The sequence below is a fragment of the Teleopsis dalmanni genome, chromosome 1, assembly GCF_002237135.1.
Source record: "Teleopsis dalmanni isolate 2A chromosome 1, ASM223713v2, whole genome shotgun sequence".
NCBI lineage: Eukaryota > Metazoa > Arthropoda > Insecta > Diptera > Diopsidae > Teleopsis > Teleopsis dalmanni.
In genome coordinates this window covers 109,224,517-109,241,755 of record NC_051846.1, presented here as the reverse complement: position 1 = coordinate 109,241,755, position 17,239 = coordinate 109,224,517, and the positions used below count along the sequence as shown (strand labels likewise).

General features: G+C 36.7%; 3 protein-coding genes across 3 annotated transcripts; all 3 read left to right on the top strand.

Moving 5' to 3' along the window:
- Positions 1–7,557: 7,557 nt before the first annotated feature.
- LOC119665503 lies at positions 7,558–8,133 on the top strand. Its single transcript, XM_038074725.1, has one exon. The coding sequence runs from the start codon at positions 7,558–7,560 to the stop codon at positions 8,131–8,133; it is 576 nt and encodes a 191-aa protein (XP_037930653.1).
- Positions 8,134–9,210: 1,077 nt separating this feature from the next.
- LOC119665502 lies at positions 9,211–10,383 on the top strand. Its single transcript, XM_038074724.1, has one exon. It carries the CDS (start codon positions 9,211–9,213, stop codon positions 10,381–10,383), a length of 1,173 nt encoding a protein of 390 aa, XP_037930652.1.
- Positions 10,384–14,685: 4,302 nt separating this feature from the next.
- LOC119665501 lies at positions 14,686–15,501 on the top strand. The gene has a single exon (XM_038074723.1). The coding sequence runs from the start codon at positions 14,686–14,688 to the stop codon at positions 15,499–15,501; it is 816 nt and encodes a 271-aa protein (XP_037930651.1).
- The last annotated feature ends 1,738 nt before the right edge of the window (positions 15,502–17,239 follow it).

The window sequence follows — 17,239 nt, the reverse complement described above, 5'->3', positions numbered from 1 at the left end:
CACGACACTTGTGACGACAAAATGGCTCTTTCACCTGCTGATTTCGTAATCGGAAGATCTCTCCTGGCGGTACCAGATGAACCTATTGGCAAGGTACCTAGTAACAAATTGTCATACTGGCGGCAATTAAGACAAATGCAGCAGCATTTTTGGCGACAATGGCACGATGAATATCTTTCAACTTTGCAACCACGTTCCAAATGGCATCAGAATGGTGACCCCATTAACATAGGCGATGTAGTGGTTATCCGGCACGAGAATCTACCAGCAACACATTGACGGCTTGACAGTGTGCTCAAATTTCACTTAGGCGAAAATTGGTTAGTACGAGTAGTCACTATCAAGCATTTAACTGGCGAATGCATGCGACCTATCCAGAAGATATGCAGGCTTGTGGAGTATCTTGAAAGTACCCGTCCAGCCGGGTAGGATGTTTGAGATTTGGCATAACAACTGGACAGTATGGCATTACTGATTTAGTGATTTTGACAGTAACATTTGAATATCTGGCAAAGAATAACTTTTGGCATCGTTTTTGCTTTTTTCCTTCTTCTTTTTCAAGCGTTGGTGAAGTGCGTACCTTTTCTATCATGGCGGGGCTGATTTATACAAATTGTTGTATTTTAAAAATTGTGATCAAATAAAGAGACATTATATTTGCGCGTATGAAATTATTGTCGTTTACCTTTTTTCATACATAGAATTAATATGATCAAAGCACAAGTGGCCTGGAAGAAAATCGTCTTGTATTTTTTTGATCATTGAGTTTAGAGTCACAATATATATTGTAACAAATGAAATATGATAAATAAATGTATAAATTAATATATAATCACTTAAGTCAGTCAATTTAAATTAGTTTAGTTTGCTTAGGGCCATGTTATGCACAACTTTTTGGTTGTGCCTAAATTTAAAAGGAAATTTAGATATGCTCACTTTCAATTTGCCACCAAAAATAACTCACATGAAAAAACTCATAGAGGCTGTAATAATGTTAATTTATTATTATATTATCTTTATATAATTGTTAACAGTACTTACGCGTTTCTTTAAAATCGGAAAGTGTAATAATTATATTATTAGCGATTTATAAAAAAAAGGCTGTGTTGCTTACTGTCATTTTTTCTCCAAAACGTACTAGAATTGTAGTAGTTTGCTCCTAAAAGGCGCAAATTTTACAATTTATTACTAAACAACACTGTTTTGCCTTAATGCCGGGGTACAAATACGCCGGCTCTCATGCCGGAGTTTGAACGGCCATATTGTTTTTTCTCTCATTCTCAAATTTAAAATTTGCATTGAAAACAACAACAATTGTACTCATGCCGTGGCCGAGACACTCTGCATAACATGGCTCTTAATCATATAATATATATTTAATAAATTCTTAATTTTAATTGCTTTTTTAATATGTATTTAACAATATTTCGATTTATTATGTTCGGTAAAGAAAATTTTGTAGAAACGATTCTTTTTAAAAATAAAAAAAAAGTTTCAAATATTTCTTTTTAATTTCTATTTGTTTAAGCGTGTAAAACAATTCTAAACTAATTTTAAAATATTATCATTTAATGCTGTTTTGATGTGAAGTTAATTAATTAATTAACTACTAAGTTAATTACTAAGACCGATGCTACTACTAATTTACTTTTTTATACGACATTACTTAAGTGGTGAATTGTAGTTCTCTGTGTAGGCTTAAATTTTGAAAAATCTGTTGATAGGGCAAGCATTTGCTCTAAATGTATATAGTGAATGAAGCGTATTATTAGCTTAATTACATTTCTAAGTGATCAATATAAATAAATCTGTTAATCAGGGTGGGTGTACTCGCATTCGTTGTGTAGTTTTGTAAATTTGAACATTTTTAAAATTTTGGCTTTAACAATTTAAATAATTGTATAAAATTAATGACTATTAATTATTTGACATTTATGCTTTTCAGTTAACTCAACCATAGTTCAAGGTTTGGTATACATATTCCACCCAAGAGGTATGCATAAAGGTGCATTACCGAACTTAGATGCCGGTTCCCAAAGAGGCATATTTACCATTATTTATTCGTTATAATTTTTTACAGATTTTTACATATAAAAAAAAAAAAAAAATTACAATACTTTTAAAAATTAATTGTAAATTAAAATATATATAAACTAAAGGCAAAAAAAATTAAAATATTTAATTTATATATACAAGGCAACTAAATATCATGTGGCCTATAAATGCGTTACACGCAAAAGATTTTGTCTATAGTCAGGTGTATTCAGAACCTTATTAAAAAATTTTAACAAAAAATTTATACGTATCCTTAAAAAAAGATTTGAAATACTGTCTGTTTTGCAGTTTTGACAGCAAACATATGGACGTACATTCTTTACTTCTTGGTATAAAAATTGTATTATGTCTGCTTTTTGGTAACTGGTATTAAAATGTTTGCAATATTTGAATATAATCTATGAAATCTTTAGGAGGTTGCACAAAATTACACTAATCAAATTCTCTTTGAAGAGTAAAAAAGTATTCATTGGAAATAACATGTAACGACACGAATTTTGTTGTTCTACATTCCCTTGTGCATCCTGAATTTGAACTTATGTGATCTGTGGATTCTTCGTTGCATTGATTCTTCGTGAATTTCCTTTGATAGTAAATCTTGTTTCTAACTGGCTTTGAAGTTCTTGTATTTCAACTGATACTATTTCACGGTTTGGTGTGGCTCGCTATTGTATAAATACTTTGGGATTTTGCATGTTGGGTCTTGAATCTTGCTGTGGTTTGCACGCTTGGATTTGGGGCATACGTTTAAATTCTGTGCCTTAGTCCAGATTGAACGATTTTAAATTTTCTTTGAGCGAAGTGACACGTTGCGGTATTTGGTGTACTGATGCTTGCTTCGTTTGACTTTGAAATATTTCCTGATCTGGTGTAACTCGTGCTGGCTTAAATACTTCGGGATTCTTCTTTGTAAGTTTTGGGTTTACTTGTCGTTGTGTTTTTTGCATTTGTCAATTTCCTCTGATGGGCCTAATATTTTGTGATTCTTGCTTTGGTTCACATGGTTAAACTTGGAGCATTTGTTGAACTTCTGTGACTTGGTTCCAATTGAATGGTTTTAGATTTCCTTTAACTGACATGACATGTTGAAGATTCTGCTGAGTTGATACTTGGTACATTTGATTTTGAAATATTTCTTGATATTGTATGATTCGTACTGTTACTTGCTTAGCTGTCGGCTGGTTGCGTTGCTGATTACTTCTCTGCTGGTTGAGGATAGGTGACTCGGAATTTGAACTGGGAATAAGTTTATCCTGTATCGGCGTAGTAGGTACGCGTCTCACTGTATTTTTCAATAGCATCGTTTGTGCGACTACTATGCGACTAACTATCACTTCCTGTCGAACACAGTCTCGACTCTCTTTATCCTGTTTTGCGGTAAGTTCTTCAAAGTCATCAGCTAGTATTGCTAATTCTGTTAAGCTCGAAAAGTCTCGTCGTTTGATGTACTTTTGGTACTCTGTGCGCATATTTCGGTATATTCGCTCCAACTGCAAATCTTGGTTCATGCCTGTGTGTCGCATTACATATTTAATTTCCAGTAAATAATCTTTAAAACTTTCTTGCTCCATCTGAAATCGTGCTCGCACCTCGTCTTCTAATTTTTCAAAATACCTAGATGAAAGAAAAAATTTTAGAAAGTCCGTTTTGAAGCTTGATCACAGGTTCCAATGCTTATTGTTGTTGCGGTACCACATCCGTGCTCTGTCTTCAAGCAGTATGGGCATCATCCTGGGAACTAGATTCACGTTGATGTCGTCAAGATTTGCTAACTTTTCTATGCTTTCCACAAAATCTATTGGATCCTCCATTGTACCTTACAGACCATTTCCGTATCTGCTCCACGGTTTGAGCATACGATAAAGCCATGGTGTACTGGTTATGCGAACGTCTTGCAAATTTCTCTATTAGACTAGCTTGAGTTGAACTATGAGCGAGAGTATTTAGATTTTATCTTATGATCATGTTTGCTTGTGCCATTGTAACGTGGATATTAGTTTGATTTTATTTTGGGAAGTCTGTCTGTCCCTGCTTGGGCGCCAATTGTAACGACACGGATTCTCCCGTTTTGTTATAATGTATGCTGGGGTATCTTCAGTCTCTTCCAGAGGTCGCTACAATAAATTTGTATTTGCAAGAACAGGACTTCTCAAATTAAAAGTGTTATGTTTAATGTATTGTTTATTTAAATTATTTATTATTCATTCAAAATAAAATTTATTCATGCCTATTTATTTAAAATTTCATAAAAATATTATATAAAACAAGAAAAGAAATTAATTAAGTAAAGCTTGGATGAACTGGTAATTGTTTCTTGACTCGGATGACACGTTGACCATGGAGGTTGATAATTTGAAATTGATGGTGTGGCTCTTGAGAGAACGTTGGCAATATTGATAATTTGGGATTGATGGTATTGGTCTTGTTACTTGATTGATGTTACTTTTAATTCTACCAGTGTGAAATAAAAGGGTTAGCAAAAATTATGTTTTTATTTATGGAATATTTATATAATTGTGTTCAAGTACGTTGACTTAAAACCGCCTTCGTACTTTTAAACAATTATATAGATATTTTTATGTATTATACACCTAGGCTTAAAACCGCCACTGTTTCAGACAATTTTTAATATGTATTTATTTTATATGTTGACATATAATGCTACCGAGTGATCATTACAAGACTCACTACATTTCTAGAAAATTGCGCCGTCTTTTATACGCATCCTCTTGATCTTTTGTGTAGAGTACACCAAGTTTTGAGTTGATCTTAGTTGAACTTAGATCTTGTGCATCTTTTTGCAGCGAATTGCATTCTGTCTGTTAAGTATTACATTAATAATTTATTTTGTGTTTTGCTAACCAATGCTAAAATGCATTTAACGTAATTGTAATTCAATAATAGGTTATATTTTTGCTGATTTGTGTTTATTTTATAACTAGGGCTAAAACATACTTTAAGTAATTTATTATTCATTGTTTTGCTTAATATTTTATGTATTTTGCTTGCTATTAATTATTCATTATTTTGGTGAATATTTTATGTGTCATTATAAGTAGTATTTTTGCTTGATATTAATTATTGTTTTAAATTAGGTCAGTAAATTATTGCACGTGATAAGTTTTAGTTGTAAGAAAAATGTATATATAGACAAATCAATTCTTTAATAAAGTGATTCAATGATACAAACTTGAATACAACTCACCTTTTTTTTCATCAAAATACTAACGGGCTTATGTGCTCGGTAGTATATTACCGAGCACATAAGCCCGTTAGTATATTCACGAATATAAAAAATACAAATATACCGTCCAACAAGTTACATGTGCTTGGTGGAATTCTGGTATACAAATACACATCTATAGAAAATTGATGATAAAACATTCTCAACATATTTTGGTGGCCCCGACGTGATATTCCTATAAGGATATTCCTATAAATAGGAACGGTATTATCATGGAGCATTTCGACACACTTATTGATCAACAACAAGCTATAGGAGCTGAGATCGAGAGGACAATCAGCAACTTCAAGAAGGATCCAGCCTCAAGGAAGACGAATCGCTATTATCAGGATAGAATTCAACGGTTAACTGAACAATGGTCAAGGTTAGAGGAGAACCACAACACGTTACTGTCTTGTAAAGCCATGGCTAAAGATACAGAAGATGAGTATTTCACCACGGGCTACTATGACAAAATGACTGAATTGACAAACAAATACTTGGGTATTTTTAACAAGGCATTAATCGAAATGCAAGATGTAGAAAATGCTCAGGAAAAGCCACCAAGGCAACTTCAACAAAATCCAATGCAACTTCAACAAAATGAAGAATTATCAAGAGTGTTGCGTAATCAACGAGCACTCATAAATGTCATTGACAGATCCAGTCAAGAAATTGAAATGGCAAGCCAAGAATCTCAAAATGAAGTTTTTTATTCTTGCAAGCTTGCTTTGATAGAAGGTTATCACAAAGCATTCGATAACAACAATGAAAAAATATGGAATTCTACATCAGAAGAATTCATTGAAGGGTACTCCTGGGAATTGTATTATGAAATTAGTCAAAAACTCCAAGACATGGAGATTTGTTTGAAACTCAAGCTAAAATCATCCAATTCTCTCTACCAGCACAATTCAACAATTCAGGCAATGAAATTACCACAGTTAACAATTCCAACATTTGACGGAAACCAGCTGAAGTGGGTAGAGTTTCGTAACCTGTTTACACAACTTATAGACGAACAACCTATCCAAACCTATCCAAAAGATGTTCTACTTAGCAACTAACTTTATTGGTGAGCCCAAAAACCTGATAAAGCATTTGCCAGCATCAGCTGAGAACTACATTACCGCATGGAAGATTCTGAAGGCTAGATACAATAATGCTAGATTATTAGTTACCGCATTGTTGAACAAATTATTCGCATTACCAGCAATGACAACTGAATCCGCTTCTGGCCTTAAAACATTGCATGACATGTCACAAGAGTGTTTATTGGGACTAAAGGCGCAGCACATTCCAGTCGAACATTGGGACGTCATGATTGTTCATATGACGTTGAAGAAATTAGACAAGATTACACAAACAGCATTTGAGCAGTTATTATCAAACAATCGAGAGCTGATCACTATGAAGGAACTATTTCAATTTATTGAACAAAGGTTCCAATCGCTAGAAACAATAAATAATAGCGCATCAATCAAAAAATGGGTTAAGACAGCGGCTACAACTAACACTGCACAAGTTAAATGTCCAATATGCAAGAGAGATAATCATCCAATTCATCTATGCAAGCAGTTCCTGGATGACACCCCAGCTAAGAGGCTACATCTCATAAAATCATTGCAACGATGTTTCAATTGTCTAAAAAGTGGTCACTTCACAAAAGACTGCACATCAGGCAGTTGCTTAAAATATAGCAAGAAACACAACACCTTGCTGCATTTAGAAGGCACATTTAAAGCGTCCATGACTAAGAAGGCATCTTTATCAAAAAATCCTACTTCTCTGTTCTCCAACAATCTCAACATACAAAAAAATTGATAACCGATCAAATAATTAAGAAGTTAGGTGAAAACCCGAAAAAGACCTCAGCATGTATAGAAGGTGTGGAGCAAAAAAAACAAGATGCGCAACAACGAATCAATTTAGCTTTTTCGTCCAGAATTAACGGATTTAGCAGTCGAATAGAGGCTTATGTATAACCTAAGATTGTGTGTGACCAGCCTAGCATTCATATTGAAAGCTCAAGCTGGAAGATACCACAGAACATCAATCTGGCAGATCCGTCGTTCAATACCCCAAACAAAACCGATCTCCTACTTGGAGCCGAATTTTCTCATCAACTATTTTCCATCGACCAAATAAACCTTGGCAGAGGTCTCCCCATCCTACAGAATACATTGCTTGGGTGGCTTGTGGTGTGAAAAATATCCAACCAAAATTCAATTATTTGACCACAAGTTTGTGGAATATGCTCTGAAGATGAGCAAGATACGATGAAGGTTATCGAGCGGTTCTGGCAAGTAGATGAACCAGAAAAGGCAAACAAAAATCTATCTCCTTCCGAAGAGTTGTGCGAGTCTCATTTTGCAACTTATATGAAAAGGAATCAAGACGGTCGATTCAGTGTCAGATTACCCTTCAAGCAAGATCCATCGTTGCTTGGTGAGTCAAAACACATTGCCATTAACAGGTTTTTAGCGTTGGAAAGAAGACTCGATAAGGATGTAATACTTAAAAAACAGTATGTACAGTTCATGAATGAATATGCTGCTCTCGGACACATGGAAAGGGATGACATCAACCAAGTTACTCCTCATTATGTCATACCACATCATGGCGTTTTACGGCCCGATAGCAGCACCACAAAATTAAGAGTGGTATTTGATGCATCGTGCAAGACGAGTAGTGGACTATCGTTAAATGATACAATGTTTACTGGCCCAACAATTCAAGAGGAATTGTTTGCGATCTTACTTCGATTCAGGTGCCCAAGATTTGTCTTTTGTTCTGACATTCAAAAAATGTACAGACAAGTTATTATTCAGCCCGAACATCAAAGATATCAATAATATCTGGAGAAGCTGGAGAAGTGTGGAGAAGCAATAATAACGAACCCATACAATTTTATCGATTAAAAACAGTCACCTATGGAACACGATCAGCCCCATATCTGGCTACTAAATGCTTACAACAGTTGGCGAAATCTGAGTTGAAAAAATATCCACTAGGTGCTAAGTAATAACTTCTACGTAGATGATTGCCTAAGTGGATCAAATAGTCTCCAAACTGCCAAAGATATACAAACTCAGTTAAAAGGTTTGTTGGAATCAGCAGGATTCAAGTTACGTAAATGATGTGCCAACCATCCGTCACTTCTTCAAAATATTGCAAAAGAAGACCAAGAAGTTGATTTGGACTTTCAAAGTGACGACGCAACATCAATCAAAACATTAGGATTGACTTGGCAACCAAAAGAAGATCAATTTCGCATAAAATTAAAACTGGATCCATTAAAAAGCAATTCAGCAAATTAGCTTGTTTAATCAATGGCGTCACGTAAGATCTAAGGACAACCCAGTTGACTCATTATCACGCGGTATCAAGCCAGCTCAATTACTCGAAAATAACTTATGGTTATACGGTGCACTCTTTCTTCATGGTTCCAAAAGCAACTGGCCTGGCGAATTTAATAAAACTCTCTGTATTGGTGCGGTGAATCCTGAATGGAAACAAACGATAAGGGAAGTGGCCTTAATCTCAACTGATTACGATATCCATTGGATCGATAGAATCAATCACAGGAATTCATTCAGAACTCTACTACATACGGTGGGATATATGCTGCGATTTGTAAATCGGGCAAGGCGAACCAATTTAAGCAATATCACTATGGCTCTAAGCCCTATGGAACTGGAGCTGTCACTCAGGCATATAGTGAAGTACATACAACAGTCAGAACTAAAAGAAGAATTAAATCAGTTAGAACGCAACCAAACAGTAAAACCTGCAAGTGCACTTGCTGGACTGATGCCATTTTTAGATGAACACAAGATAATTCGCGTGGGGAAAAGGTTAGAAGCATCATCACTTACATATGATGAAAAGCACCAGATGGACCATACAATAACCCTATTGTAAAACTGATAATGAAAGACATACATGAACGAAATATGCACTGCGGCGGTCAAGCACTGCTGGCAGCAGCGAGACAAAAACTTTGGCCGATCAAGGGTAAAATTATGGCAAGATCAACTATTCACCATTGCGTTCGTTGTACTAGATGTAAACCAATTACTTTTGAACAAGTCATGGGAAGTTTACCAAGGCATCGAGTACAGCCAAACAGGCCATTTTTTAATACCGGAGTTGACTTCTGTGGGCCTTTTTGGGTGCATTATAAGGTGAGAGGAAAACGTCCACATAAGGCATACCTAGCAGTTTATCGTTGTTTTGCGACAAAGGCAGTACACTTGGAACTGGTAAGCAACTTGACAACAGAAGCATTTATCGGATCATTAAAACGTTTTATCGCACGACGCGGATGCTGCCAAAATATATACTGTGACAATGCAACGAATTTTGTCGGTGCCTCTAACAAGTTGCAGGAATTAACAACAACAATCCATTCCAATGTAGCTCAGGAACAAATAACAAAAACTTGCAGCAACAAAGGAATAGCATTTCACTTCATCCCTCCTCGTGCACCTCATTTTGGTGGACTATGGGAAGCAGCGGTTAAATCAGCAAAGTACCTATTGGTCCGAAGCGTTTCAACTGAAACGTTAACGTACGAGGAACTCGAAACCGTCATTATAGAAATAGAAGCTATTTTAAACTCACGACCTTTAACACCAATGTCGTCTAATCCAAATGATTTGCAGGCTCTCACACCAGGTCATTTCTTAGTTGGTGATGCACTAACAGCACCCGTAGACGCAACATGTGAAAAGGTAAAATCATCTCTTTTGACTAGATGGAATCTGGTTGCACACTTAAAACAAGAGTTTTGGAAAAGATGGCGGGCAGAGTACCTAATGAAACTACAGGTTCGAAACAAGTGGCGTGAAGAATGCAAAAACATTGAAGAAAATACACTGGTGATCCTTAAGGAAGATAATGTACAACCTTTGCAATGGCCTTTAGGGCGAATAATGAAGACATATAAGGGTAATGATGGATTTATACGAGTCGTAGATGTCAAAACCGCAACAGGCATGTTAAAGCGACCAATTCACAAACTAGCACCCTTATTTCCTGAAAACAAACCTATTAAAACACAGGAGAATCGCCATAACAAAGAAAAACGAACAATGAGATAGTCCCACGAAAACAAAGACGTGTGTCCTCCAATATAAAATTAACTACAGTACTGATATCTCTACTTTTACTCCCGATTGTTCTTTGTTCACCAGTAAACGTAACTGAACTTCGCTCCGCTCCTGGCATACATTTTGAACAAGTAGGAACAACAAAATTGATAACATCCTACTGGAAAATGATAATCTATTACGATTTAGCTCCATTTAATACAGAGCCGGACATACTAAAGGATTCAACGTTGAATCTTTTGAAGCTATGTGATCAAAGCAACTTAAACTCAACATGGAAGTTTGTGGTTCATCATTTCCAGCAAGCAGAAATTGAATTAAGAACAGCATTTGAATTTATGTCAAGCGCCCGAAATAAGAGAGGGGCAATCGATTTAGTTGGGAATATAGCAAGCTCCCTGTTTGGAGTACTCGATTTGAATTATGCAAGTGACATGTCGAAGACTATCAAAAACCTAGAAGAGCATGATGACAAACTCAAACATCTGCTCAAAAATTAAATATCAATAATTGACTCCACGATTAACGTTATAAAACAAAACCAGATAAGTCTCAAAAATAATTTCCAGGGTATAGAGACTCAATTAAACGCGATCTCCAAAAGGTTAGTTAAGGACGAACATGACCAATTATATGGCAATATTATTAATATGCTGACCATCCAAATGACAATTGCCACGATAAATTTGCAACGTACGCAATCCACAATCATGGATGTTCTCATCGATAGTCATCACGAAAAAATTAACCCGCTTCTAATTACGCCGCAACAGTTAATAACGGAAGGAGAGAAAATCCGAGCACATTTACCGTCTCATTTACAATTTCCAGTAGAGCAAGATGATATATTAACTCTTTATAAACTGATGCAAGTAAATGGGCAGGTATCAAGTGATCATATAATATTCAATATCATAATACCACTCGTTGAATGAAAAAACTTTGACATATTTCATGTAGTACCTGTGATCTCTAGCGCGACCAAGGTATTAACGTCAATAAAGCCATCAACAGAATATCTGGCTATCAATTCTCACAAGGATGAATACTTCCCCATAACAAAATTAGCACTGCAATCGTGTATTACAACTGAAGAGGACTCATACCTTTGCTCAAATGTTCAATCTATTTATGGTCGTGAAGCAAATGTGTGCAAGTGTGAAATCAATTTGTACAATAATGGAACTGGTGACGAATGCGAAATAGTTGAATTAAAAGAAACTACCATTTGGACTCAGCTGAAACACAAAAATCACTGGATATACGCTACCAAATATCCGATGCAACTCAATGCAGTATGCGGTTCAAATGCATTTCCAGTGATACTAAATAGTACCGGCATGGTAAAAATTGCATCAGATTGTGTCATCAGAGGACAACACGATTTTTATTTAAGGACACCAAGTCATAACAAGTCTGCTCAAATCAGCATATACGAGCATAGGAATTTCAACACCTGAAATTAAGCCATCTAAGCGGATAAACAATTCCAAAATTGAATATCTTCCACAATTAGAAGAACTAACAATTCTGCAAAAACAACTAACGAGGCATATATTATCTGAACTATCATCAAAGGTACAGCAAACTGAAAAGCATAGCTTATAGCTTTGTTGAATATTTTATGTGTCATTATAAGTAGTATTTTTGCTTGATATTAATTATTGTTTTAAATTAGGTCAGTAAATTATTGCACGTGATAAGTTTTAGTTGTAAGAAAAATGTATATATAGGCAAATCAATTCTTTAATAAAGTGATTCAATGATACAAACTTGAATACAACTCACCTTTCTTTTCATCAAAATACTAATGGGTTTATGTGCTCGGTAGTATATTCACGAATATAAAAAATACAAATATACCGTCCAACAAGTTACATGTGCTTGGTGAAATTCCGGTATACAAATACACATCTATAGAAAATTGAGGATAAATGCATTCTCAACACTGACGTTTTTGACGTTTGCAAATGTTTGTTTACATTTTTACTTTTTACATGTGCGCGTTTTTTAAATGGAATAAAATTTATTAAAATAAGTAAAATTAATTAAAGATATCGGAGTTTTAATAATTAATTTAATAAAATTATTTATATAAACTACGTTTCCTTTTTGTTTACTTCAAGTGACGTGCGTAAAGTGGTAGTGCAGAGATATTTATAATTTATATAATTTATTTATAATTATTTATAATTTATTATTTATAATTTATTTGTTTTCCAATTTTCTAAATGATAATTATATTTAATAAATTCATTTATAGAAACATCCAACTATTGAAGTATGCTGTAGACGAGTGTGCTGCATAGTGATTCCAGGTAAGTATTTATTTATTATCTCGATGTTAATTGTAATGCACTTTATTTCTTACAGATGATTCACCAATAACAATAAAGTCATAATATGTAGGTTGGAAATTTGTACAAAATTTTCAATCCTTACAAACATTTGTTAATGGTAGATTAACTTGGCAATTGTGTAATTTGTGAATTTTAAAGTATAACCATCCGCTTACATAAATAAATGCATTTCTGCTAAGAAATATATTTCATTCATATCAATATTAACAACAAAATCAAAACATTGAAGAATACAGTACATGGGTTCACTAAACATATAAGACTCCTGCCAGAGCGTGTTGATCACTAATGTATCACTGCACACAGTTTCTTAACTCTGATCAGGGGAAATTGGAGTAGGTGAATTAATGGTAGGGCCTACGGTAGAAGAATCAAATTCAATTAATTGCTCAGTATTACCATTTACTGTACAATTCAAATGACTTACGCACTGTTGTGTATAATGCAACATTCAAATGTAAACAATAAATTTTTCTTATTGTTTATTCTCAATTTATAAATTATTTATTGAATCTTTCTAAAACAGAAACTAACAATAAGTGGATCAAGTCTTAAAACTAAATTGATTTTTTCCCTAAGCCATTGCTTTGGAAAAAACTATTGAGACATTAGACTATTTATAATAACACAATATTGAAAAATAAAATTAAAATTAAAATTGAAACTAGAATTAAAATTAATTTAAAATTAAAATCATTTCAAAAAATCACATTCAATTCAATTACATAAAATTTATAATATATTAAATCAAATCAAAATTTAGAAAGTTAGCAGATGTCAATTGTGTCCTTCTTTTTTAGACATTTGTGGCCTTTGTTTAGTAGCAGCTTGTAAGCTGATTGGTTAGGGTGATCTTCTAACTTTAAACGGTACTGACTGGTACATCGAGCCACTTCTTCTGTTATTATTGGTACGGCCAAATCTCTATTAAGGTTAGCATTTTTTAAACCACGGTGCACCTGTTATCATTTTTAGGATTTTTTAGGATTTGAATCGTCAGTAAATGTTGCAGGTAAAGTGTTTTATGAAGTTGGTATATCACTTATATACATTAGGTATAATAGCGGGCCAATTACACTTTCTTGGTGAACTCCTGCTTTGATAGGACAAGGTTCTGATACAAAATCCTTATATATTAAACTAAAAGTTCTTTTACGTAAGTAGTTTTTTTAACAAAAGGTGAGTGTTAGCTGGCATGAGAGTTGTAATTTTATGTATTAAGCCTTCGTGCCATACTTCATCAAACGCTTGGGCTACATCTATAAATATAAAAGTGTAGTATTGTTTATTTTCAAATGAGTTTCTAACGAATGATACAATACGATGCACTTGTTCAGTTGTACTATGTTTAGCTCCGAAGCCGAATTCTTCCGGAATTATTTCGTTAGCTGAGAGTATATTTTTGCTATTATGATACTGGAAGGACGCTAATTATAAGATTCTGTAAGATTCTACTTTGGTTTTCCTAGCTTTAGATATTGTGGCAGCACCAGCCAAACATGTGCACGTTCGCAGCACCAGCCAAACATATGCATGCTAGAACATATGAACGACACGAAACGCGGACACGCAATGAATGCATATATAGAGCAACTGCACTTGTGCACGAGTCAGTCGTTCGTTACATTCGGTGTGGAATATACTAAACTGGTGACCCCGACGTGATCAGTTCTTTTCAGAACTGTTCACCAATTAAGAGTATATTTCATCAATATACAAAAAGTTCTTTTCAGAACTTAAAAATATATTGCATCAACATACAAAGGTTCTTTTCAGAACTTATTGCATCAACATACAAAGGTACTTTTCAGAACTTATTTCATCAACATACAAAGGTTCTTTTCAGAACTTGTTTCATCAACACACAAAAAGTTCTTTTCAGAACTCGGCGAGCAAAGTTCCGGCTTAGTGGCAGTGCGAAACTAAGGAAAAAATGTCGGTGCAAGAGGAGAATGCAGCATCGCTCGGACAGCAGCGCGAAGACTCGGCACCAGTGGTGAATCGCGTTTCGGTGAAGGTGCCTCCGTTCTGGCACGAGCGACCCGAAATATGGTTCGCGCAGATCGAGGCGCAGTTCGCGGTAGCAGATGTGTGCAACGACATGATGAGACTTAACACCATAGTGGCTGCCATAGAGTCCAGCATCGTAGCCGACATGGCTGACGCAGTGCTTCATCCGCCAGCAGCAAACAGGTACGAGAACCTAAGAAAACAAATAATCGAACGGTATGGTGAATCAGAACAGCGTAAAATTCAGCGGCTGTTATCAGACGTACAGCTTGGCGATCGTCGGCCTACTCAATTGCTAAACGAACTGGCGACATTGGCGAAGGATAAGGTGAGAGTCGAATTCTTGAAAACACTCTGGCTCCAGCGTTTGCCTCCACAAGTGCGCGCGATTCATCACACGTCAAGCGTAGAACTGAGCGAGTTAGCCAAATTGGCTGACAAGATTTGCGAGGCAGGCGACTATCATCAGATCTCGGCAATGTATTCAGGCAGCGGTAGTACCTGGTCCGAAGCAGAAAAAGTGTGTCAGCGCTTAGACCAAATCGAGCAACGATTGAGTCGTCTAGACATGAACTCCCGTCAACAGCAAGATAGGCGTTCACTGAGAGGCCGCAGCCGACCACGTTCCCAATCGAGCAGTCATCCAGAATGGTGTTGGTTCCACTCCAGGTTTGGGCGCAAGGCTCGCAGTTGCAGGCAGCCATGTAATTTTACAGCATCATCGCAGACAAAAAACTAAGCGCTCCTTCGCCGTCATCGAGCCGCAACGAAAGCAGCATACAATTAGCTCGACTCACCATTAAAGATCCAGTAACGTCCACCATATTTCTGATAGATACGGGTGCCGACATCTCAGTGATTCCGCGGTCATTTTTGCGTAATTCGTGCAAAGCGAGCAGCGCTTCATCAGTAAATTTGTTTGCAGCCAACGGCACCCCCCATTCGCACGTTCGGGGAGAAGCGTCTTCAGTTGCCCGTTGGGTTGCGCAGAGATTTCCCATGGACTTTCATAGTAGCAGACGTCAGATGCCCTATCGTCGGTGCCGATTTCCTAAGGCACTATGACCTATTGGTGGATATGAAACGAAAGCGACTGGTAGACAACAAAACCACTATGGCGGCTAAAGGTGATACAGTCAAGGTGCAAACGATAGAGGTGCGCGTATGCAGCGTAGGTACGAAGTACGTCGAGCTGTTACATGAGTACCGTGGCGACAATGAGCATGAATCGACGAAGTACCGCTACAACGGTGGAGCACTGCATCGAAACGACAGGCCCACCAACATTCGCCCGGCTGAGACGTCTAACTGGCAGCAAACTCGAAGAAGCTAAGAATGAGTTCCAGTTTTTACTGCAAGCAGGTATCTGCCAGCCATCTAAAAGCTGTTGGGCTAGCCCACTCCATATGGTGCGTAAAGGTGATGGAAGTTGGCAACCGTGCGGCGACTATCGAATGCTAAACGCACAGACGAGGCCCGACCGCTACCCAATTCCATTTATACATGACGTGACGTCTATCCTACAGGCAAAAACTGTGTTCTCAAAGATAGATATGCAGAAGGCGTACCATCAGATTCCAGTGGCAGCCGCGGACATACCAAAGACAGCCATTATAACCCCGTTCGGCTTGTTCGAATTCAAATTTATGACCTTCGGACTCCGCAATGCAGCTCAAAAGTTCCAGCGATTTATCAACCAGACGTTGGGCGACTTAGACTTCGCTGGTGATGCAGTTGGGGCCATTCTCCAGCAAGTAGTAAACGGAGTGCAGCAGCCATTGGCATTCTACTCAAGAAAATTGAGTCCAGCTCAAATGAAATACAGCGCCTATGGTCGAGAGTTGACAGTGGCTTATCAAGCTGTCCAATATTTCCGGTATGCGTTATTTTGCTTCACAGCAGACTACCTTTCTCGAATTGCAGCAGTCCAGTATGAAGCAAGCGAGGTGGAAAGAATTGCGGTTGAACAAACAACAGACCTAGAGCTGCAGAAATTGTTAGACGACTAGCCCGGAAAACCGTTCTATTAAAAAAGTGGAAATTACCAGATTCAGACGTTGAACTGTACTGCGATGTTTCCAGCACTCACATTCGCCCATACGTCCCAGCAAATTGCAGGCAGCAGGTATTGTCCAAGCTTCACTCCTTGTCTCACCCCGGAATCAGGGCAACTCGCAAAATCGTCCAAGCAAAATACGTGTGGCCCGAAGGTGCAATTTTCGTCCGAAGGTGTGTTGCATGCCAAAAATCCAAGGTTCAACGCCATACCCGTACGAGTATCGGTTCTTTTGCAACGGTATATGGCCGATTTCAACATATTCACTTGGATATAGTGGGCCCATTGCCACCATCGCAAGGAAAGCGTTATATTCTCACATGCATCGATCGTTTTTCGCGTTGGCCAGTAACCATTCCTTTAGTGGGCATCACAGCAGAAGAGGTGGCAGCAGCATTCATTTCATATTTCGGCACTCCGC